Source organism: Propithecus coquereli, unplaced genomic scaffold (genome assembly GCF_000956105.1).
Source record: "Propithecus coquereli isolate 6110/MARCELLA unplaced genomic scaffold, Pcoq_1.0 Scaffold142, whole genome shotgun sequence".
Lineage (NCBI taxonomy): Eukaryota > Metazoa > Chordata > Mammalia > Primates > Indriidae > Propithecus > Propithecus coquereli.
In genome coordinates, this window is record NW_012138525.1 from 8096079 (window position 1) to 8120051 (window position 23973).

Genomic DNA, 23973 nt, shown 5'->3' on the forward strand with positions numbered 1-23973 from the left:
AACTTGAACTCTTGGGCTCAAATGATCCTCCTGTCCCAGCCTCCCTAGTAGCTGGGACTACAGGCATATACCACCACACCTGGCTAATTTTTTAAAAAGTTTTTTGTAGAGATGGGGTCTCTTTGTTACCCAGTCTGGTCTTGAACTCCTGGCCTCAAGCGATCCTCCTGCCTCAGCCTCCCAAAATTCTGGGATTACAGGCGTGAGCCACTGCGCCCGACAATACAAGTGTTTTTAAATGTATAGAATTAGTAAAAGCAATGTCTAGGTTGTAAAATGTTCTTGATACATTTCAGATTTTATCCTGAGTTGGATTGTTTTCTTAGGAAAAGTTAGGTTCAAAGTGAACTAATACTAATAAGCTAGGATCAAAAACACCTTCAGATGTTTTAGAAAATAGAAACGAATTTCACTGTTTTTTTTTTTTTTTTAAATGATGCTATTTTAAAATCCTCTTAGAACAGGTACTTAGTGGCATTGCTGAACAGTGAATAGCAATGGCATATGTTTAATCGTTTAAAACATTTAACTAAATTCCAGTCTCATTTGAATTTTCAAGCAAGATAACACGAATTAACTATATCCAGATGTGTGATAATTGTTCTGCTGAAACCTGAAGAGAAAGTAAGTTTGAAAGTGTGCTTTTTTGGGGTAGGGAGCTAAGAAAAGATAGCTACTTCTTCCAGCCTTACTTGCTAATCTTGATTTCAAACATTTGGCTTTGCTATTTAAGAGGCAATGTGGTGGAATGGAAAGAACATCACATGCTTTAAATTCAGAAAGATCTGGCGTCAAAATCCCAGATTTGCTAAACACTGGCTGTGTGATCTGGGCAAGCGTCTTATCTCTGGGCTTCGGTCTCCGTAAAATCAGACTGCTACTACCTGCCATGTCTGAAGAGCAGACAAAACTGACATGACTGTGCTTTGAAATTTCTTAAATACCATGTGTGATGGTTGCAGCTGTGTTTGCTGTAGCCTGTTCAGAACTTTGTTTGTCAGAGCACACTTCCGGATAAGTGGAGTCTGGCTCCACAATGATTTGCTCAAAGGGTTTTATTATTAAGATGATTTCACCTCTAAGGCAGTCCTAAGGAAGCCCTCCTTAGGCTGGTGGTAGGAGAGACATGGTGTATTTGTTTGTGATGACTGATTGCTGCCGTTATTTGGGACTGTTGACTCATGCATGGATTGACTTCAGGCCCCTGTACACAAATCTAAGGAATAAGCCTCCTGCTGCTGCTGTTATATAGGAAGACTGTGACAGCAAGGGTTTAGTCTTTTGCTTGTTTTTTCATCCCTTTCATAATGTTGGATTTTCTCCAAATTTATACCTTAAAAAGTTATAAATAATGCATGCCCTTTGAAGAAAAATTTAAAAGCACAAGTAAACTAAAAGAAAATAGCACCACCCAGAAATGGGCATAATATTTTGATTTATTTCTTCCAGATAATGTATAATGTATTGCATAAGCTTGTCTGTTAATATTGCTTTGGAACATGTTTTTCCCCCCTCACTAAATATTATGTCATGGATCTCTTTCTACTGCCAAAAAAAAAAATATACTTCTGTTGCGTTTAATGACTGGTGCATGTAGTATTGTTTATTTTCCCTGTCTCCTGATGGTTGGACCTTTACATTTACCTCCAGGTCTTTTTTTCCCCCTAATTTAAACAATTTTTTTATAAACATGATTTGGGTACTTGTCCATTTGTTTCTTTAGAATAACTCTCTAGCAGTAGAATTGCTGGTTTGGTGGGTTTGTGTAGCTTTATGATTTCCAATTGATGTCTCAAAATTGTCCATTAGAAAAGTTCTATCATTTTTGCTTCACCAAGTGTGTTAGAGTGCTCATTTAATCACACCTTTGTCAGCACTGGCCATTATTAATCTTTGCTAATTTAAAAGGCAAAAGATGGTCATTTTATTTCAATTTGTATTTCTTTGATTACTAGTGAACTTGAACAGTGTTTCTAAGTGTGTATAGGCCTTTGCCTTTTCTCTTTTTTGTAAACTGTGTTCTTTTCTCTGTTGGAATATTGATATTAGTTATCTATGAGCTCTTTTTAGTTATTCTGCATGTTGCACATATTTTTCTGAGTTTCAGGGCTTATATTTTATGTTACTTACAGGAGCTAGTAATTTTATGTAAGTCAGTGGCTGCTATTGTAAGAACAGATATTTCATTGTCAAAGCTTGGCTGGAGGTGCGGTCCTTGTGGCATTGGTGCTTGGGACCCCTTCCTCTGGGAGGAGGTCAGCAGACCTGGGCGACCCACAGCGTCCTCTCGAGGGTCTGTGAGTGAGTCCAGCTCGACACTCAGAGCTGGGAAACAGGCTGCGTGTTCTTTCCGGGACCCCATGGGGCATTGGTTGTAGGGGGAGTTCTTTTAATGAGCACTTAGCTGGCATGGCTGAGGCGCGGTGGTCCCTGCCTGAGTGGCTGCAGTGGTTCAGGGAGTGCGGAGCACAACTCCGGGCTCTTTGGTAAGAGGGGGCTGAGCTGTGCATCCTCCTTCCACCCTAGTCTCTTCATGGCCCGCTCCTGGGTGGGTGGGGAGTCAGGTGTGTTGAGCAGCGTGGGGGCTGAGTGAGTTTTGGGGAGTGGGGGGCAGTGGATGCAGGAGGTTAAGTTAGAGAGTGATGAGCTAGCTATCGTAGTGTCCACGCACATAGTTGTCTCTCTAAATGCAGGTTACTGAATTGCACCTTATTTTTCTGTTTTTAAGAGCTTTGTTCTGGAAGTAACACTGGCGACTCAGTAGCTGTGGGTGGGCTGAAAAGGCAGACTTGGTGGAGGTTGCTAAGGAGCAGCTACATGGAAACTACCGATGAGACGGGAGCTTCGGTACAGAATGCAGAAATCCAAGAAGAGCAGCTCACTCCTGTGATATCACAGTGGTTTGGACCAGACTAGGACATATAATAGGACATGATTTTATGGTTTTAAAGCCTTTTTTCCTTTTTGAAAAATGGAACTCGCTTTACATTCAAGTTTGTTACTGCTGTCATCACCCCTTCAGGCCAGCTCAGAGTTTCCCTGGCTCCTTCATTTGGACAGTTGTACTCTCAATTTAGCACAGCTTAATTAAACAGATACCTTCTTAGTGCTCACTGTGTGCCAGAGACTGCTGGGCCTGGGGCATTCAGATATGAAAGGGTGGGATGGACAAGCTGCAGAGATGAGCGCGATAAAGCTTGTAGCGGTGTAGGGTGATCAAAGAAGGCTTCTGGGAGGAAGTGATCTCTCAGCTGGGGTTTGAAGGGTGACTGGGAGTTCTGTGGACTGTCAAAGGGGCAGAGGGACTGCCATGTGCAGCATGAGATAGGCTTGGAATGGCATGGGTGTTTGGGAAATTACTGTCAGGATGGAGTTGGAGGAGCGTCAAGTGTGTGTATTGGGGAAGGGAGGGAGCTGAGGGAGGCAGAGACCTGGTCATGGAAGGTCTTGCGTGTCCTCTCTGAACTGTATCGTGGCATATAGAACTTTCTCTATGAGAGAGCAGCAAGGGTCACAGCCAAGACAGGAATTCTGTCCCTGTGCTTGTCAGTGCTATAATCCTAGACAAGAAGCTTTATCACTATAATGAGTTGCTATGAGGATGGCTAAAGGACATAAAATAGGCTGCATGGCACATGGTGGATACTCAACAAAATGCCCTTGTTATTGCCCCTTATTCCCCCCGGCTGCCTTCTCCTCACTGGAGTGCGAGTTCTCCGACGGCAGGCCTTACCCTGCTCACAGAGCGCAGCCCGCGTTTGTGGGAAGCGTGTCCTTTGCCTGGCATGCTTGCTGTGTAAAGCAGAGATCCTGGGCACACTGTCCCTTGGCTTTTCTGTACATTTGTTCCTTCATGGGAAACCAGACAGTTCTAATGCCTAAGGTGTCCCTGTTTTTGGAATAGAAAATCAGGGTAAACGATCCTTCAAAAGATTTCCACCTTAGTTTTGTGTATGGAGAGAGTGCCAGGTTAGTTAGGTTGACGCTGAAATAATGGACTGTCTCAGGGTGTTGTTAATGGTTTATGGGGAAAATGGGATATGATATTTGAACATTTTGTAGGTCACTGGTGGGTGTACTAGTATGGCATTTGTCTGATGATTTATTGTCTGTAGTTTTGGGCGTTGGACCAATATCTAGAAACTTTGAGTAAAATTATTAAAGAATATTGGTCTCATTGAGTTTTACCATCTTTTCTTTTTTTCTTTTTTAAATGGCCAACTCCTTGTTCTCTGTGTCCCCTATTGCATTGCCTCAAAATTATGTGAGGATTATTTGCATCTTGTTCTCTTGTCACTTGAGGCAATTGCAGTCGTATTTGAAATTCTCACCTCAGTTTTCTACATAGCAGACACACATTCAGAATTACCTAGAACCTGTCGACAAAGGCAGTTGTACTCCCGTCTCCTAGCACATCTGTGTATTTCTGAAAAGGGGGCACCAAAGTCTTCCTTTCCTGAAAAGCTGGGAGCAGGAGCTAATTTGCAAGTGATTTCGAAATTATTTTTAATGTTGAATTTCTTATTCTTTTCAAGTTTATTCTGGGGCCAGAATATCTTTGATTTCATGGGAAACAGGCTCAGGCAGTTTAGGAAGCTCCTGCTTTTCAGAAAATTTCTCAATGCTGTGTGTGTGTGTGTGTTGGGGGTCAAGGTGTAAAAAAAAAAAAAAGGGGGGGGGGGAGCCAGAAATACAGTGTAATAAGAGCCCTTGTGTCCTTTCCATGTTCACTATCTCTACAGAAAATATAAAAATTAGCTGAGTGTGGTGGCACCTGCCTGTAGTCCCAGCCACTCAGGAGGCTGAGGCAGGAGGATCGTTTGTGCCCAGGAGTTGGAGGTTGCGGTGAGATATTATCACATCGCTGCACTCCAGCCTGAGCAACAGAATGAGACCCTGTCTAAAAAAAAAAAAATTACAGTTTTCCGGAGTTTATTAGCTCTTAGGTAAATACCTGCCCTCTCCCTGTCCTCTTTTAATGTTTATTTTGGGCCTCTGGTATGATTACCCTTGGGCTCCTCACAAAGATATTCTTGTACCTTGGTTGGAAAAGGCAAGCCTGCTGTTGGGTGCTTTGCAGTAGTATTTTATAGCTGGAAGTATTTTTTCCTGAGATTTTTCTCAGTTGCAGTTGTCTTGTTTCTTCATGGCAGCTGTCCTTTGTTTTGCACACACAACTAGCTTGCTTTTCCTAGTAAGTCCAAGACTGGTTCTCACCTGTGCCTTAAAACAGCAGCTCAGGTTACGGTGACTTCCCCTTGACCCCTGAGTCTCAGAGTAAACGTGTGACTCATGGAATGGTGGTGGAATTTGACCCTGTTTCCACATCTTCAAGGACATGTTTACTTTGAAATTCAGAGGTTTGTTTTGGTTAATTTGCTTTTGCATATGTGCTGGTTTTCTGAGTACACTAGTTTTATATCTGTTTAGTTTCTATCTGCTTTCCAAAGGGCTTTTAATGTGTCTTTAGATCACTGTTTTAGTGTTTTTTTGTTTTTTTTAAGGAGAAAAAAATTGTGAGGGGGGGAAATCGGGTTGCCTTTTGCTCCCAAAGCCTAAATGAATAGTCATTGCTTGTAATGCTGGTCTCCACTTGACGCTTCCTACTGCTTTAAGATGTGATGTATCCGGTGCTGGGAGGGTAATGATCCTCATCCACAGCGATATTCAGTAACAGGAGTATCTGTCATATTCATCGGGATTACCATGTTCATTGATTTGTGTCTGTAAATCTGCTGTTTCTACCCTTTAAATTTGATCTATAATTGGACCTCCTTAAATGGTTCAGATAAGGTAGTCTGTATTTTCTCAATGCAGTGTTGCTGTCAGCGTCTCCTTTTTCATTATACATTCAGCAGACTTGATAAAATCAGCAGGACACCTCATTTGAAACTGTTTAATCGCTGCCTTTTTCCTTTGCTAAACCATTGAGGTGGTCAAGCGATGTACACAAATCATTTTAAATAGAAAATATGGTTTTCTCTGTGACCCAGCTAAATAGATAGTGTTATGCAAAACAAGTTAAAAAGTAATAAATGCCAAAAAAATCTTCTAATTGGAGTAAAAAATTGTGAGCAACTCTATCCTCTCTCTAAAACTAGAGTATCCTGAAATATTGCCAGGACCCTGTAAAGACAAGATGATGATTTTCTAAAGATTCTCTGGTTTTTGAACAAAGCAAGTTTAAATTTTCAAATAGTGCTGAGCTGCGTTTTGCATCCACTCAAAGGGAGCCCATGCTTATTTGTAATGCCTTTACATCTGGCTTTTGTAGGGATAAATTTGCTATGTGTTAATATCTATGCAGCATAACCTCTCAGCCATTTGCTGTTGCGATAATAAATTTTTGTTTCTTTGTCTGTCATTTTGTCTACTCAGCTGTTACTCTTCAAAGTACAAACTAAAAATAATAGCTCCAAATAAATGCCACATAATAAAGTGTTTTACAGTTGTAGCTGGAATAACCTGGTGGCTGCGGCTCGCAGTCCTATTACCATTGCTGGTGTGAGTTTCTTCCCTGCATGTCAAGGTGACTCTACCAGGGCCAGCTCATTAAAAGTCTATTCTTTCTAACGGGGTTGGTATTTAGCGCTATACCCAGCAGCCTGCCAAGGCACAATATGGTGCACAGGACTCACAGGATAGACCATGTGAAATTATGTGGCATTCACTTTTCGAGAAAGTACAGATAGATTCTCCATAACCTCATTTTCGTGCTTCAGCATTTTATGGTGAATAATTTACAATTATACCTGTCAGTGGTAGAAGTAGGGCCAGTTGCAGATATACCCGAGATAGTGGTAAGTGTGACTCCAGGCTTTTGAAGAGCACTGTTTTTACCTGGTTTACGTGGCCCTATAGGATTAATATTTACACTGTACTTGAATGTGACACCAGGCGTGTTTCGCTGTTTTTGTTGCCCTGAGGTAAACTCGAGATGGAGAAGCTGGGAGTTGGTAAAATACACTTAAAGTGCATCTTTTTCTTACAGGTTCTGGCTCCTTGGCAGCAATGGCTGTGTTTGAAGATAAGTTTAGGCCAGATATGGAGGTATGTAAGTCCCTGCAGTTTTATTCTTTCACATATTTTTCCAGTTTTATGTTGAACATTTACAAATTGATTGCCGATTCCTCCAAAGCTTGTAAGGCACTGTTGTTAGTTGGAATGTTCTTTGGCACAGATAGTATGTTTGCTGAGGAGACCGGTTACATGGGAAAGCTTCCTTTTGCAGTGGCCCTGCCATGCCCTCCCTGGGGCTTGAGGAGCCAGCAATATTCAGCTTTTCGCTCTAGGCTTTGGGCTATCTACAAATCTTCTTAGCTGTAAATGCTGCAGCAACGTGGAATGTTTTCTTGTGCACTAAGCTTTCTGTGTCACGATATCTCAGAATGACAGGTTTTTCTGTTCTCTCACTGAGAATAGAAAAACTGTGTGTGTCTTTGCATTCCACAGAGACCGACCTGAAAGTGGAGGCGGTTCTAAAAATCCCTATAGGTTTGTTCTGCATCCAGCAGAAGGTGGGGACAAGATCGTGTGTGGTGGCATCATCTCGGTGTTATGTGTCTAGTGTCTCAAGTATATGTATAAGACATTTTTTTTTTACCGTATTTTCTTTGTTGGGGAAAGTCTCTTCTGAGTGACATTCCACTTAAGTCTGCTTTAATGATAGATGTGCTCGCCCATTAAACAACCCTTCCATCCCCCAAAATCTCCAAGAACAAATCCACAGATCTTCCATTGTCACTTTTGAAGTATTGTTGATATGCTTGGAAGTTTTCATGTTCTTCCTCCTGTGTGCTTCATCCTCTCGGCTAAACCAGCATGCAGGCACTTACGTCCTAAAGGCAGCTTTCGTCATTGCTCTTGTCTTTTTGGTGGTAGTTAATTTTTTTTTTTTTTTTTTTAAGTCTCTATCCAGAAGAAGGTGATTGTTAATTTTTCGATGGGAAGTGTCAACTTCTTTTCAACAATTAGTAGGCAGTTTGAGTGGTTTACCCTATTTCTTAATATATAGGTTTCTGCTGTTTCTGACTTTGCAGTATTGTTTTGTTTAGGTACAAAAGAACATGTTTGGGAATTACTTTTTGACAATGCTTTATGCCTAATCATCTTTGGAGAAGATCACATATTAAAAATACTTGTTCTTCCATTATCTCATTACCATTGGAGCACCAAGCATCATTGGAGCTCTGAAGCTCTCTCTGCCCTTTAGGTTTGAGCCAAGTGCCTTGAAAGCCAGAGAATGTGGAGTTGTGGCTACTGATCAGCCAGCACAAAGGTTTTTCTGCTGAAAACCGCTATGCCTTTGGTACATGAGGATAGCACAAATAAGTATAATGACTTGGTCACTGAGCTAGATTTCTTCCCTTCTTGAACATCTGCAGGAATTAAAACATATAACATTTAGGGTAGGTGTTTTATACTAAAAACCATAGTGTCTTGCCCCAATTAAGAATAGTAAACAGGTCCAAATATAAACTATAAATGAAATTAGGATTCTGTTCTCATTTCTCAATGTGAAAATTTATTCCCATTATTATTATTTTCTGCTTCCGGGTTCTGAAATACAAAGAGAAAAAAATAAGATATACTAGGTCACTTAGAAAGAAAAAGAAAAGAAAAAAGTTCCCCAGTCCTCTAACTATAGGAGAGGAGTTTCCAAGGCTCCATAGATTCTGTTAGAATCAGCAAAGATATGGGAGAAGGATTCTGATTTTTGCTTAGAAAATTGCCTCAGTGAATGCCAAATCCTTCTATGAACCACATTAATCTTTTCAAATTTTCTTGATGGCTTTGCCTATTTCCAATTGATTGGGACCTCCATATGTTAAAGAAAAATGAAAATTATAGAAAAAGTTGAAAGTATGAGGTATATTAAAAGCGACTTAACTCTCCACTAAAGTAATTTTATTTAGAGTTTGGGTTTAAATAAATGGTTCAAAGACCACAAATTTAATATTAATGTGACTTTGGGAAGTAAAGAGAAATGTCAGCATCTCTTCAGTAAAACTTCTAATGTTATCAGTCTGAAGAATGTGTTTCTTAGATCAATTGTATCTATAACTCTTAGCACTTAATGTTCTACATTAGCTGTGAGACCTTGGAACAGGCTGAACAAATTCCCATTTTTGATTATTGTACGATTTTAGGTAACTGGTTTTTATTTACTTAAATTATTGAAACCTGATGCACACTAACAATTGGTGAAAAACATTAAGGTGAAGTTCATACCTTTTTCTCTAGTGGTTATGTGAGTTTAAAAGTAAACAGTAAAATAATAGCATAACAACTGTCAGTAGATAATACTTTAAAAATCTAAAGGGATGTTAATAGATACTATTAATAAAAAAAAAATTATTGTAAAGACCAAGCCATGAGCTGTGCTGGCCGCACTGCTTTCTTTTGGTGAATATGAAATGATGTTATGTCCGTGGCAGGCTGAGGCTGCCCAGCAAAGTTGAGAGGACAGTATTTTGGCAACTTTATTGTGAAAGATAATTCAGGCAAGGTGTCATTTCTGGCTCTACATTTGCATAGAACTCTTGGAAGCAAAGACCTTGGTTTAAAATTTTCGAACTTTTAATTTTCCTTTGTTCCAGGGAGACTTTCTGTCCTTCTGTCTCAAGAAGCCCTCCATAACTTACTTTCTTGCCTAATTAGAGACTGCAGGGTTGGGTGACTAAGCTGGCCTTTTCAGTATGGGAAGGGCTTCTGGATATGTCTCAAACAGAAATCCGGAGAGCAGTGCCACTGCCTCTCACATCCTCAGTGAGTTGCTGTGAGGGGGCAGTTTTAGGCAGTCATAATTAGGAGTTGTTTGCTAAACAATAATTTTTAGGCCAGACTCATGAAACAAACTCTCAGTTTTATTGTTAAAACAAATAATAAATTACAGACAGCCCAAGCTCTTGGGTTTTTTTTTTTTTTTTTTGAGACATGGTCTCGCTTTGTCGCCCAGGGTGGAGTACAGTGGCGTCGTCATAGCTCGTTGTAACCTCAAACTCCTGGGCTCAAGGGATCCTCCTGCCTCAGCCTCCCTAGTGGCTGGGACTACAGGCATATGCCACCATGCCCGGCTGATTTTTGTATTTTTTGTAGAGATGGGGTCTCACTGTGTTGCTCAGGCTGGTCTCCAACTCCTGACCTCAAGTGATTCTCCCGCCTCGGTCTCCCAAAGTGCTGGGATTACAGGTATGAGCCACTGCGCCTGGCCTTTTTTTTTTTGATTTACAAACCCGTGCCTTGGATAGTGCTGGGCCTGGACTGTAGTATTTATGGAATAAGAGCCCCACTGTGCTTAAAAACCTTTAATGTGTTCTTGTTGTCTCTAGCTGCACTGTCTAGCATGGTAGCCACTAACTGCATGTGGCTCTCAGGTGCTTGAAATATGGCACCTCAATTGAGAGGGGCTGTGAGTAGAAACACACATCAGGTTTCAAACACATAGCACAAAAATTTTCTTAAATATCTCAATTTTTATATTGATTACATATTGAAATGGTACTGTTTTAAGTATATTGGTTAAATAAAAATATTAATACAATTTCACCTATTTCTACTTTTTAAGATGTTGCTGCTGGGGGCCGGGCGCGGTGGCTCACCCCTGTAATCCTAGCTCTGGGAGGCTGAGGCGGGCGGATTGTTTGAGCTCAGGAGTTCGAAACCAGCCTGAGCAAGAGCGAGACCCAAATAGAAAGAAATTAATTGGACAACTAAAAATATATAGAAAAAATTAGCCGGGCATGGTGGCACATGCCTGTAGTCTCAGCTACTCAGGAGGCTGAGGCAGGAGGATCGCTTGAGCCCAGGAGTTTGGGGTTGCTGTGAGCTAGGCTGACGCCATGGCACTCACTCTAGTCCGGGCAAAAGAGTGAGACTCTGTCTCAAAAAAAAAAAGATGTTGCTGCTGGAAAATTTACTGGACAGGGCTAAATCTAGCATCGTTTCTTGAACTTGTCATTTGTACACTAAATTTAAGGTTTCTGCCATATTCAGGTGCCACTTTGTTCTATGCTTTTTTGGGAGATTTTCTTTATATTCATTTGTTGATAAATTGAGGTATAATTTCCATGTAATGCACAGATGTTAGGTGTCCAGCTCGATGGGTTTTGGCATTTGTAATTACCGAGTAACGTCACTCAGTCGAGATATGGAACCTTCACTTTGCCTCCAGATTCTCCTCTCCAGTCACTTCCCTTCCCCGCCTTCCCACAGCCAACTGTGGTTCACCTTCTTAATTTGAACTTACTTTTTAAATACAGTGTATATCTGAAATCCTGGGTTTGATGCCCTGGTTGTATTTTTCTTCAAGACACATGAAAATGGGTGCATACCATTAAATAGAAATAAAATGTTCATGTATCACCGTCGTGTGTAATGTTCAAGTGGGATGAATATTACTTTGGGGAACATAGGTCCACTTCGGCCACTCTTATCTGCTCGCTCTTCTTCAAACTTGGTGTGTGGCTGCTTGCCCTCATTCTAACTGCTGGTGTCTGCCAGCCCTCAGGTGCTTCATTTATTTGTACACACCTGTCCCATTGTTTTATGGCTGTTTTCAGAGGCATTGCCTTGCCAGTGAGAGAGGGAGCTCCTTGAGGGCAGGACCGTGAAACCATCTCTGTTCTTCAGCTCCTGATGGTCATTATGTGTTTGTTGAGTTGAGACAGGATGGCCCTGAACTAAAGCAAAATCTTGAGTCATCATAAACCACGTGGGATATAGAGGGGGCTTTCTTCTCTTCTTCCCATCTGGAAAGTGCTAAACATCTTTTCAAGGTAACAGGAAGATAACTAGTATACTTCTCAAATAATGTACAGTATTGGGGCAGAGTCAACCAGGCAAACACCCCGTTAAGAACACAGGCAAAATGAAGTGGGGCAAAGGGCAAATACTCATTGGGGAATTACAGGCCAAAAAAAGCAGAACAGTGAAAGCCAGCTGGAATTCATAAATGCCCAAGAAAGGCCTCTGCTGTTTCAATCATCTGTGCCAATGACTTGCCTCAAGTAAAAGCCTTTGGTTCAGTTTCAGAGAAACTGCCACCTAACCATGTGAGTTGAAGCCACTTTAAAAATCTTCAAAAAAAAAAATCTCACCCAGTTTTGGCCCAGACACTGCCTTGAGTGGGCTTGTAATTTTCATTTTCTTGTTTTTTCCCTTGCTGTTAGCCTGGAAGTTCTTCTAGGGCAGGGATTGTGTCTAGTCATTTCTGTTTTCTTACACTTAGCATGGTAACTGAAACATAGTAGGTATTGAACCAGTATTTGTTGAATGCGTGGATAAAAAGGTATCAAAAGCAACTTAGTAGTTCTCAGATTAGCCCTCCTTTGAAACATTTTGATTACCTTTAGTGTTCATAGTACTCAGCTGTGGTAGAAATGAAGGCATAAAAAATTGTATTACTGGTCACAAATCTCATGCTTTATTTTTATCAGCAACGGTCTTTATTCAGACATTGTACCAAACAATTAGCAGAATAGTGGATTTTGAAACGTGTAAGTTGACCTAATGACAAGGGGTCAAGTTATATGAGAGATGTTTTTGGTGATGATGAATTGCATGGAGCATTCCCCAGTTCTCTATTGTTAAGGCCGGTGTAAGAATTCTGCTTCTGATCCTGGTTGTTCCGTACAGGCTAGCCGGACAGGGACACCAGTGATAACCACACTGTGGCGATTCAGCCTATTTTCCAGTTAAGTACAAGGGATCAGACCATAATACTTGGCAGTATGGTATTAGTTTGGCAGGTATGTATCTCGAAAATTGCTAAAATAAAACACAGATTTTATTTTAGGGTGGGGGAATTAAAGAAATGAATTAGGTAACTTAGGTTAGTTTTCCTTCCATTCCATTTCTTTCTAAGAAGGAATGTTTTCTTTTGGCCCAGTGAGAAATTTAAACACTTGAAGATTACAATTCATTAAAATGGGGAGAAGATTAATATTTAGTCTGTCAAGATCAATACTGTCCCCTCTTTGCACTAATTGTCAGAATGTCGTGTGAGGGCCGCTGAAGGGTGGTGGTGTGCGGCAGGACCCTCACATCACAGGGAGATGATTGAAAGGGAAACTGTCCTGCACCCTCTGGTATCGACTTGCAAATTAGCATCTGGAATCTAATTAAACAAGCGTAATGAAAGTAGCAGCTGAATGCTGCTGGAAAAGACAATCAGCTTTTTCCCCCCCCCCCGATACATATTCTGTACTATTGAAGTTGGTCACCAAACACATCGTGTGAGCACAGTTTAAAAAAATTAGCATTTATTTGAAGAATAGAAACTGTTTTTCATTCTGTTATGCATTTGGCATGCTCTGGCGTCCCATGAGAGCCATGCCACAGCAGATAGTGCACAATATTTATAAATCCATGACAGGCAATAATAGCAACTTGAAAAATTCTTTTGCTAGAATCTCAAGTTGAGAGCTGCCAAAAGCTGAGAGGATCAGATCTGCAGTGGCAGCTGCTGTGCCCTACAGTTAGAATTCTAGACTTTGAAGATGCTCAACTTAAAGAAACGAAGACTGCAGGCTTAGCCAATTTTTGCAGGTTTCTAGAGCTCTGGCTCTCTGCCTTTTGAAGATGAGTTGCTGAAGCTTCTACCACTGCCTGAGGCGTGCTAACACCAGCAGGATCTTTTTTCCCTAGTCTTAGTGTGTCTTCAGTTTTAAGTAGCATATGCTTAGTCAATGCCAACTGTGACGGTCCTTTCTCTGGTTGCAATACCAAGGGATGAGCTCTTACCCTATACCCTTCAGAGAGAAGCTACGAAGATAGATGGTGACGTATACAAGTGCCACTTCAGCCCTCTGATTTATGGAGTCATATTTCATCACTTGGCAAGTGTTGGCCTCTAGAGAAGCCCTTATAGATTGCTAAAGATCTGAGCAGCTCTCGCCCTAAAGGCTTGGGGTTACCTCACGAGCGTGATGCCAAACACCTAACTGCGCGGGAAACAGAATTAATCTGTCATTGCAGGCAGCTATAGATCCACTTTAAATAAGGAAAGAGTTGATACCAATATGGTGTTCTGAGAGCAAATCTTAGAAGTAACTGTGTTTTTTAAAGTCCGATATTAGAAAGATGCCGAGTTGCAGATTCATTTGTTCTTTGCAGATGGACGATAGTGTGAGAGATCTGCATTATTTTGATTAAAAAAAAAAAAATCTGTTCAGTTTGGCACATGGAGTGGTCCCAAAGGAAAACATAGAGCATGAGTTCAGTGTGGTCAGATGGAAGGAGGGGCTTGGGAGCCAGACGATTGGGCTGCGAGTCTGTCTCCACTGCCCTTATAGCATGGCTCAGGGCAAGATGGGGCTCCTCCCCAACAAGGTGGGATCCAGAGACCTACCTGCAGGCTGCTGTAGAATACCTTTCGTGGTGGCTCCATACAAAATTGGCTCTAAAATATGGCAGCTACTTTTGTTTTTTAGTCATTCAGTAGTGGGACACAAACATCACATTGCAATGACTAATGTGATTATTTGGCTGGCATAAGGCTTGGTGGTTTATAGCATAATATAGATAGGGTCCTTCTTTCCCATCTGAAAGCTTGATGTTGGAGACAAACCTAGGTAGTGGTCATGACGACAGTAGATGAAGGCTGTTTAACACACAACACAGGCCATGAAAGTATTTGCCTTTTTTACTGTGGGGGGAAGGTACTGGAAACATAGTAATCATAATAGCTGGTGCTTGCTGCCTGCTTATGTTATGCCAGGCTCTAACAGCTTTTTTTGCATTTTCTCGTTTACTTTTCAACAATCTTGTGAATTTGGTGTTTTATCTCCATTTTGTAGAGAAGAAAATTGGGGTATAGGGAGATCAAATGACTTGCCTGAGGTCACACAGCTAGTCAGTGATGGAGTCGGAGTTTGACTGGTCAGTGTGATTTTAGAGCCCTCTGGTACAGTCAGCCACTATGCTATTCTGCCCCTTTATTAAGCCTGTAATTCTTTGACAGCATAGCAGGGAAGACATCTTATTCCAGGTGAGAAGAGGTGTGGGCTGCTTGGGCTGTTCCTTTTTTGAGAAGGAGGTCTTGTGAAGACGGCAGAAAGCCATGCAAGTGTCAGAAGTGTGTAAAGCTCTCTGGTGAGCTCAGAGATTGGAAGAAACCCAGGAACAGAAAAGTGCAAGGAAGTTAGAGATAGATATTAGAGATATTGGTAAATATAAATAAATCACTTGGCTATGGAAGAACCTTTTGTCTTCTCTTTGAATTCTAGATTTATTTTTCATCTTTTAACTGTCCTCCATCCCAGATATCCTGCGATTGTTTTATTCCCTCAAAGTTTTCAAATATTATTTGCAAGAGAGCTGTTTTCTCTGTACAGCTGACGTGCAGATGGCACAGCACTCCGCATATTTAGTAATGAGACCAAGAGTCTTTAAATATTGGTGAATGGCATTTGTCCATTTGAGTCAAATCATGAATAACTTGAACAAAAATAAAAAAAAATAAGCAAGACTATCACATTTGAATAATGAGGTGCTCTTTTTTTCCCAACTGCCAAAACTTTTTAATCTTCGTCAACAATTGTACTGTCCTCCGTCTTATTTAGGTTGCATCTGTGCGACTCTGAGCTCAGGAGCCCTGACAAGCGGCATATGAATTCTGTATTCATTAGTGATCTTGATCCAAATGCCTCTGTCCCTGCCACGGGGGCTCAGGTGTGGAAGCTGCTGGCTAATCCCACCAGCTGACATTCAGAGGTTTAATGACTCCATAGGAAGGTGACCACTCGCTGGGAGGTTTGCTGGCGGAACCCACACAGCAGACAATGGAGATCAAGGAAGACTATCAGTGTTCAGCTGAAGCACCTTCCTGTGCAACTTGAACACTGTTGGCATCAAACACAGAGTTTTAAGTAAATGCAAAATTAAGCAAAAAAAAAAATCCGACCTTCAATAACTATTATAAACAATGATTTAACTATCTGTATTGACGGTGTTTAAGACAGTTTTTCTTGTAGCAGTTTAATAGGTGTCAGCTTAATGAGCTGAACTTTTCCAGATTTTAGATTTTAAGGTTATGTTTGGTTGTTACATCTGTTTAGGTATCTTGTATGTCTGGGGGGAAAATGTGTAGTCAGAGCCAACATTCTTTCTTACTAAATACTTTTAAGGCTTATGCTGATATTTGTTTATTGTGATCCCTAGCTTTGAAAAAATTACTATTAGAGTGTGAGATTATTGATTGACTGTGACATGTCATTAAGATATTTTGACTGTTTTTTAGGTCCACTATTCTAAAAATGTTGGATGTCTTATTATTCAATAACAGTTTTATTGATATATAATTCACATCCGTACAGTTCACCTATTGTAAGTGTATAATTCAATGGTTTCTGGTATATTCAGAGTCGTACAACTATCACCACAATCAATTTTAGGACATTTTTATAACCTTCAAAAAATCCCCCAAAACTCTATACCTATTATTAATCACACCCCATTTTCCTCCAATCTTTCCAGGACTAGGCAATAACTAATCTACTTTCCATCTCTGTAAACTTGCCTATTCTGGACATTTCACATAAATAACAATCATACAATATATGGTCTTTTGTGTTTGGCTTCTTTCACTTAGCGTAATATTTCATTCATTTTGCAGCAAACATCAGTACTCTATTTCTTTTTTATGGTTGAATAATAATCCATTGTGTGGACATACCACACTTTATTCATTGGTTGTCATTTGGATTGTTTTCACTTTTTGTCTGTATTCATAATGCTGCTATGAATATTCACATACAGTTTCTGAGTGGGCGTATGTTGTGATTTCTCCTGGGAAGAGAAGTCCTAGGAGCAAGACTGCTGGGTCATGTAGAAATTCTATGTTTAGCCTTTTGTGGGACTGCCAGACTTTCCCAAAGTGTCTGCACCACTAGCAATGTGTGCAGTTTCTAATTTCCATACATCCTCACCAACACTTGTCATCTGTCGTTTTGGTTATAGTCATCCTGGTGGGTGTGCGTGAATTAGTATTTCATTGTGGTTTTGATGGATTCCTTATTGATTAAGAACTAGTACAACTATGGAAATGTTTAGATGGAGCAATGAAACATTTGTGCACTGGACTTCTTTGTGCACTGGACTTGTGCACTAATTGTTTAAATAGTGAAAGATCCCTTTTCAGAGGTTCTCCCTGCGGCTGTGTCTGTCATTTGCTTTTGGTTATAATTCCTGCATATTGGCTTAACCTGAAGCATTAGGCATAGTAAATTGTGTCTTTATTGTTGGATCAGAAGATGTATTGATTTTCCCCAATATTTTTTTTCTCTGGCTTTATTTAATGTAAAACATTAGGTTTTAGAAATGTCAGAACCCTAAGATAGAATCCCTGGGGCTCTCTATGGAATTATTCTTAGTAGTGATAGCCAATGGCATTAACTAGTTAATTTTTTTTCTTTTCTTTTTGAGATAGATTCTTACTTTGTTGCCCTGGGTAGGAGTGCAGTGGCGTCACCGTAGGTCACTGCAACCTCCAACTCCTGGGCTCAAGTGATCCTCTTGCCTCAGCCTCAGCCTCCTGAGTAGCTGGGATTACAGGCATCACCACACCTGGCTAATTTTTTTTTTTTTTTTTGAGACAGAGTCTCACTGTGTTGCCCGGGCTAGAGTGCCGCGGCGTCATCCTAGCTCACAGCAACCTCAAACTCCTGGGCTCAAGCGATCCTCCTGCCTCAGCCTCCCGAGTAGCTGGGACTACAGGCATGTGCCACCATGGCAGGCTAATGTTTTCTATATATTTTTAGTTGTCCAATTAATTTCTTTCTATTTTTAGTAGAGACGGGGTCTCGCTCTTGCTCAGGCTGGTTTCGAACTCCTGACCTCAAGCAGTCCTCCCACCTCAGCCTCCCAGAGGGCTAGGATTACAGGTGTGAGCCACTGTGCCTGGCCTGACCAGTTAATTTTAGAAATGAACAGATACTGAAGTTGGCACTTATGGTTCAGTGGGTGATTTTGGAGAATTACTCGTTCAACTTTTAGAATAGATGATAATGAGAAACACCATTGAAGGTGAAAGCTTCTCATCGGCATCAGATATTTTCACTTTGTCCCCCTTTTAAGAAGTGAGTTTGTTCTCCTGAATTGGAACCCACTGGTAGCCGACTTTGGAGAGGCAGAGAGGGACTTCTTGAGTTGAGGTTACTCCCTTGAGTCTTGCTTTTTGCATTTTGTAGGACCTTACAGGGCAAATGGAAGTTTACTGTGGTCTTTCACCTGATAATTAAAGAGCAGGCTTTTGCTTCCTACCATACAGAGTTTGAATTTCAGAAGTAATTGCTTCTTTCTGTTTGATTCTCTGAGATTCATTAGTCTTCCTTGACTTAGAAATGAACACTTAAATGTCCATTCCTCTGTCCAAGTCTGTGTTTTCCTCTTATCTGTATCTCTAGAGCCTAAGTTAATGTGAGGCTGGTTATTATTTCCACCCTTGCCGTTGTATTCTGCCTTCGATAAAAGTTGAAGTCAAAAGTGAGATATCTCTGGGAAGGGGTGAAGAAAATTTTAGAAAGTATGTCTTATTCTTCCCATTTAGTCTCAGGAAATAAAAGGGGGTTAGATGGGAGGAGGCAGAGAAGGAGTGTATAGTTGACCGAAATCTCCATGAGCTAGGAATGGATTTCTCTTGGGGCCAGACCTCTGGAATTCAAGAATTGACAAATTTTAGGCAAGTGACCCTGTGTAAGGTTTGAAGGTCTCTGTTTCCAATTCTTTGGGGAATAGTGAAAGGATACTGACAAATGGTGTGTTGACCTGATTATTGATTTGTTGATGTTTCTCCCCAAAATATTTCTTTGCTAAAAATTTTTCATGTCTTCTACTGTGCCTGTGTAAACACTGAACTTTATATTCTTATATAACCAGTATGGAATTAATCAGATATTTACCGGGTACCAACTGAATGCAAGGTGTTACACTTGGTGCTGTCATCCAGGGGTGGTATTAAAAGAGGCCGTTCTGTATGGTGGTGAAGAATCTTTATACAGCTATTGGCAAAGTAAATTGAAAAGAAGGGATTATTTTACTGTGTGGCGGACAGGTAATTATTTATGATACGTTTCTTTGGAGCAGGTGTTCCATCTGAAATGTTTTAGCTTTATGTATTTCCTATAGTTGTGAAAGGTAGGGGAAGATATACCGTGTAGGAGAAATATTTCACAAAGTATGTTGCTTGCTGCACCTGTGGCAAAAATCCAGCAGGCAAATGTAACTTCCTTGTAACCAGAGACTATTTAATCAGAGAGAGAGGCAAGAGCTAGAATCAGGGTAGTGTTGAATCAGTGTTTGGAGACTTTCAATTGTACAGGTGGACTTAAAAGGAAGATATTATTGCTAATGAGATACTCTGCATCGTGATTTCAAAGAGAACACGGACTTCTTTACCCCGTCTTTATCAAATTGAATTGCCCTTGCTAACTTGGGTCTCAGGTACATAATGTAAGGTACTAAAGATGCTCCTTTATCTAGGTTATCTTTTTCTGTTACTCAAGCCAAGCCAAGATTTGGAATGCCATAGCTCCTTGGGAAAAGAAATAAAAGAAGCTCCTTGGCCGGGCGCGGTGGCTCACGCCTGTAATCCTAGCTCTCTGGGAGGCCGAGGCGGGCGGATTGTTTGAGCTCAGGAGTTCGAGACCAGCCTGAGCAAGAGCGAGACCCCGTCTCTACTAAAAATAGAAAGAAATTAATTGGACAACTAAAAATATATAGAAAAAATTAGCCGGGCGTGGTGGTACATGCCTATAGTCCCAGCTACTCGGGAGGCTGAGGCAGGAGGATCGCTTGAGCCTAGGAATTTGAGGTTGCTGTGAGCGAGGATGACGCCACGGCACTGTAGCCTGGGCAGCACAGTGAGACTCTGTCTCAAAAAAAAAAAAAAAAAAAAAAAAGCTTCTTTATTATTCACTGATTTCATTTCATTTTAGAAATCCGGTACAAATTTGGAATCATAACCACTTATTGAACAGTGGCTTTCAGGGGAGGAAGAGAAAACCCCCATGAATTTCACTGTCACAAGTGGGGCTCTGTGTTACAAATGTAAGAGGTCATCTGTGGTTAGAGTTTTGTAAGCTCTTGAACAATAGATTTCTACTTTTCTTGTACATAGGTTAAAGAAATACAAGAAATGAAATATAAGACTGAGTGTTACTGGATTGTAGCTTAGAATCTTATAAGTTTTGCCTTGGCGGGTAATTTGGCATAAATCGTTAATGTAAATCTGGGTTAGTGGTGAAGACATTATTTTAGTAAAAAAGATAAACTGCTGATTAATTCAGCATAGAACTCAATTACAAATTGAAAGTGTCTCTGCGGGACTCCCGGACCCTAAAGACAGCAGATGTTGAATTGATACTCCAGCATATTTCACAGTGGCATGAAATATTAACATGGTTTATTATACTGGTGTGGTATGCGATATCAGGAAGGGGGAGGGCGCGTGGGTGTGCAAGGCAGCCAGACACTACAGATTTGCCAGTACACACTGAAGTGTGATTAAGAATCTTAGGCAAGTTTGTTTCTTTCTCTCTTTTTTTTTTTTTTTAAATGAAATAGTTCTGTGGAAAAATTAAGTTTAAAATAACATTTGAAGCTAAATATTTAAATGTAGTACCTGTGTAGGCTTACATCAGACATGTAAATTAACATAAAAAATGGCAAACTTACTAACACAGGGCATTTAAGTGTTAAATGGGACTGCTGCCTGCAAGAATAGGGGGACTTGAAGGCTTGAGCTGTATTTTGCCGAGTTAATTGTCAGCTTTCATGGGCTAGAAAGTTTTAAATTGCTGCTGTTCTGTTTTTACCTTCTAATCTAAAACACGTGGTAATTTAAAAATGCCCCTATATTTTACACAGGCAGAGAATTTTTGTTTCTAGTCTCCTTCCCCCCCCAAAAAAAGCTTCACAGTTTTTATTTATCTGTTTCTGCTCAAAGGGGGAAAAGTCAGCAAATTTTATGTATTGGAAGATCTGAATAAACAGAACTGCTAGTATTTGAAGGGATTGGCAGTTCTTAAGAGGGATGAGAATAAAGTTGGTTCGGATGAGCTATTTCAAAGCCATTACTGTTATGACAGGGGTTTTTTGTTTTCTGGGGTTTTTTGCATGACAGCCTATATCAAGTGTAGGTTTTGCTAGCCGAAGTAAAACAGTTCTAAAAATAGCCAGATGATTATGGTAGGAATGAATACACCCCGGATACCTCCCGCTATTGTGAAGGCTTTAAAAACAAAAATGAAAAAGGTGCTCTTTATCAAAAACTCCTAAGGCACATCAAAATTGGCAAAGGCACAAGGGCAGTGGGCGGGAGCGTCTGCGTTGCCGTTGGAGTCGCCAGCGAGGCCTCTGTGAGCTCTCGGTAGGTGGTGATCCTTCAGAGATGTGAAGGGTGGGCTGTGTTCCTTTCACCCAACTTGTGTTGATCAGGCTCTGTGCCTGCTTATGAGCCATAGTCCCTTTCTTAGTGACTTTACAACCTAGTGGGCTGGACAGGCCCACTCATGGCTACTGTGGTGTGGAAAATACGAGGACGGTACATCCAGCGGGGCAGTAGAGCTAAGGCCGAAGAGGAATTGAGGATTCTGTCTGGGGGACTTTCAGGCAGCCTCAAAGAGCACGGGACTCCTCACTTGAATTTTTTTTGTTTTGTGGTTTGAGCAAATATAGGACAGGGAGACTGAGGGGGAGGAGGGGAGAACATTCCAGATGAGGAGCACTGCATATACTGAAAGGCATGTGGGCTTCTGCTCTGACTTTCAGGGTTCTAATCCTAGAAGTCTGGACAGTTGGAAAATGTGACTCCACACAGTGTCCAGAGTTGTCTGGTGGTCATTTCTGAGTCAGTGTGGCCTTTTAATTAGCATCCACTCTTGAGTGTGAGATAAGGCCGCAGCTTAGCATCCCTGTCCCTGCGTGTGAATATTTAGCTTAGAAAGCTGCCACACTCTATTAGAGGTGGTTGTGTTTCGGCAGTGGGTGCAGGAGCTGTGTAGACTTCTCAAATGTCCTTTGAGATTTACGTTGCCATGTAATTGGGAGATGCTGGTACTTAGTGTGTTGCGCGTGGCAGAATGTGAGATTACCTGCTGTAATGAGACCCCAGCAGCATACCCCAGGAAGGTAGTTAAAGTTTTAACCTTAACAGATAGTTACTTTTGGGTTTCTGTGAGGTAATATATACTACTCTCCCCTAACCCTGAAATTGTGCAGAAACCAAAAAATGATATGAAGTTGTACTAAATAGATATTTTAAAATTCCACCCAGTAGTACAGGTTTTTTAAAATATTTGCAGTGAACACTGTACCCGTAAATGTGGTCACACTTGTAGTTGTTGTCAGCCTGTCATGGTGTTGGAATGTAGTTTTTCTGAAATCGGAACCTCAGTGATAACAGAATATTAAAAAGATTTAAGGGTTCATTCATGTCGATTCCTTGATAATACATTGGCCTTTTGGCCAGTTGAATGGAATTGGGGTGACAGAGGAGTAAAGATAGAGCGTGTGGGCATGGGCTTTGAAGAGGTTCAAGTTGAGAGAGGCCTTTGAAAGCCTCTCGTGTAACCCCTGCAGCCCTAATTTTTAAAATATAAAACTCGTAAAATCGACTGAAGTCAGTACTTCAAGGGATTGTTAAAAGGACCATGTTTGTAAATTGTTCGTCAGGCTTAACAAAAGTTTGCTCTCTCATCCTCTGACTGGCTCTGGCCCCGAAACTTCTAAAGAAAATTAAAATACCCTTGCTTTTTTGGGTCAGTTTTAGTTAAGATTTATAGTCAACAAATGGCCTGGTGGGAAAATGAAGGTAAATGGTATCTTTTTTTATTGACATTACAGAGTGGTCAAAAATAATTTGATTCTGTCTGCTGAGAGGTTTTATGTACGTATTTTAGGGAAACAACCATTTGAATGTAGCAGTGATACGGCGAATTTGGGCTTTGCTGTGGGATTTGATGAATATAGATTCTGTGGTAGAGAAATTCATCAAGATGTTCTTAATTTTACCAGATGTAACAAGCCCGGTGAATGATGGAATGTTAGAGTAGCGTTACTTAAGCAGTGTATTTGCGACTGCGAAATAATTTTAGAGGTGAAATACTTTAAAAAGTTGAACCCGTGAGGGATTTATCAGTTGCATCTACTTAAGGACTAGACAGGCATCATTAGTATTTTTGGAGACTAATTGTTTGGAGGTTTTGTTTTCTTGGGTGAAAAAAAAACATGGACTTTGGAGTCAGACAAAGCTGTGTTGAATCTCAGACCTTCCCCTTGTTGGCCGTGTGCCTTCGGGGTAGTTACTTCCCCTCCTCTGAGTCTTGGTTTCCTGGATTTGTAAAATGGGGGTGAGGGGACTGGTGCGTAAAGGCTCGTTCTGAAGCGTGAGTGGAGTAATGTGCTTGTCACAGAGCCTGCAGGCTGTAAGTGTGTGTGCTCTTCCTGCCTCCGTTTAGAATGTGATTTCTAGTGAAGTAGAGTAAGTGAAAAGTGCTACTTAGGACACTCCTCACTGATACGGCAGTAAATTCTATACAGAAGATGCGCGTGTGAACAAAGATAGCTTCATGTTGAATTTCATTTGCAGCATAACGGCTACTTTCATAATAGATTTGCTTTGAACTGGGGGGTTGAAAACACAAAGTACCAAGTTTTTAGTACATCAGTTGCCTATCTCATTAGTGGTCCCGGGCGAGTGAGGCTTTTGCCTTGACAGCCATGTTTGTGAACTTGAGGGAAGGGGTGGGATCAGATGAGGTTAGCGTTCATTGTGGGTTTCCTGTGTACCAGGCACTGTGCTAGCAGTGTCTCCTGTGCATGGTACTTTGTTCAGGTTTAATCCTCAGGACCATCTGGGAGCTCAGTGGTTTTAGGTCCTAGCAAATTTTACGTATTGGAAGATCTGAATAAACAGAACTGCTAGTATTTGAAGGGATTGGCAGTTCTTAGGAGGGATGAGAATAAAGTTGGTTC

General features: G+C 40.9%; 1 protein-coding gene across 1 annotated transcript in view; it reads left to right on the forward strand.

Moving 5' to 3' along the window:
• PSMB7 (proteasome (prosome, macropain) subunit, beta type, 7) overlaps nucleotides 1-23973 on the forward strand; it is a 61308-nt gene that overhangs the window by 23093 nt on the left and 14242 nt on the right. The window contains exon 6 of the mRNA XM_012639747.1: nucleotides 6992-7050. Coding sequence (XP_012495201.1) covers nucleotides 6992-7050 — 59 coding nt within the window. The remainder of the gene's footprint in view (nucleotides 1-6991; nucleotides 7051-23973) is intronic.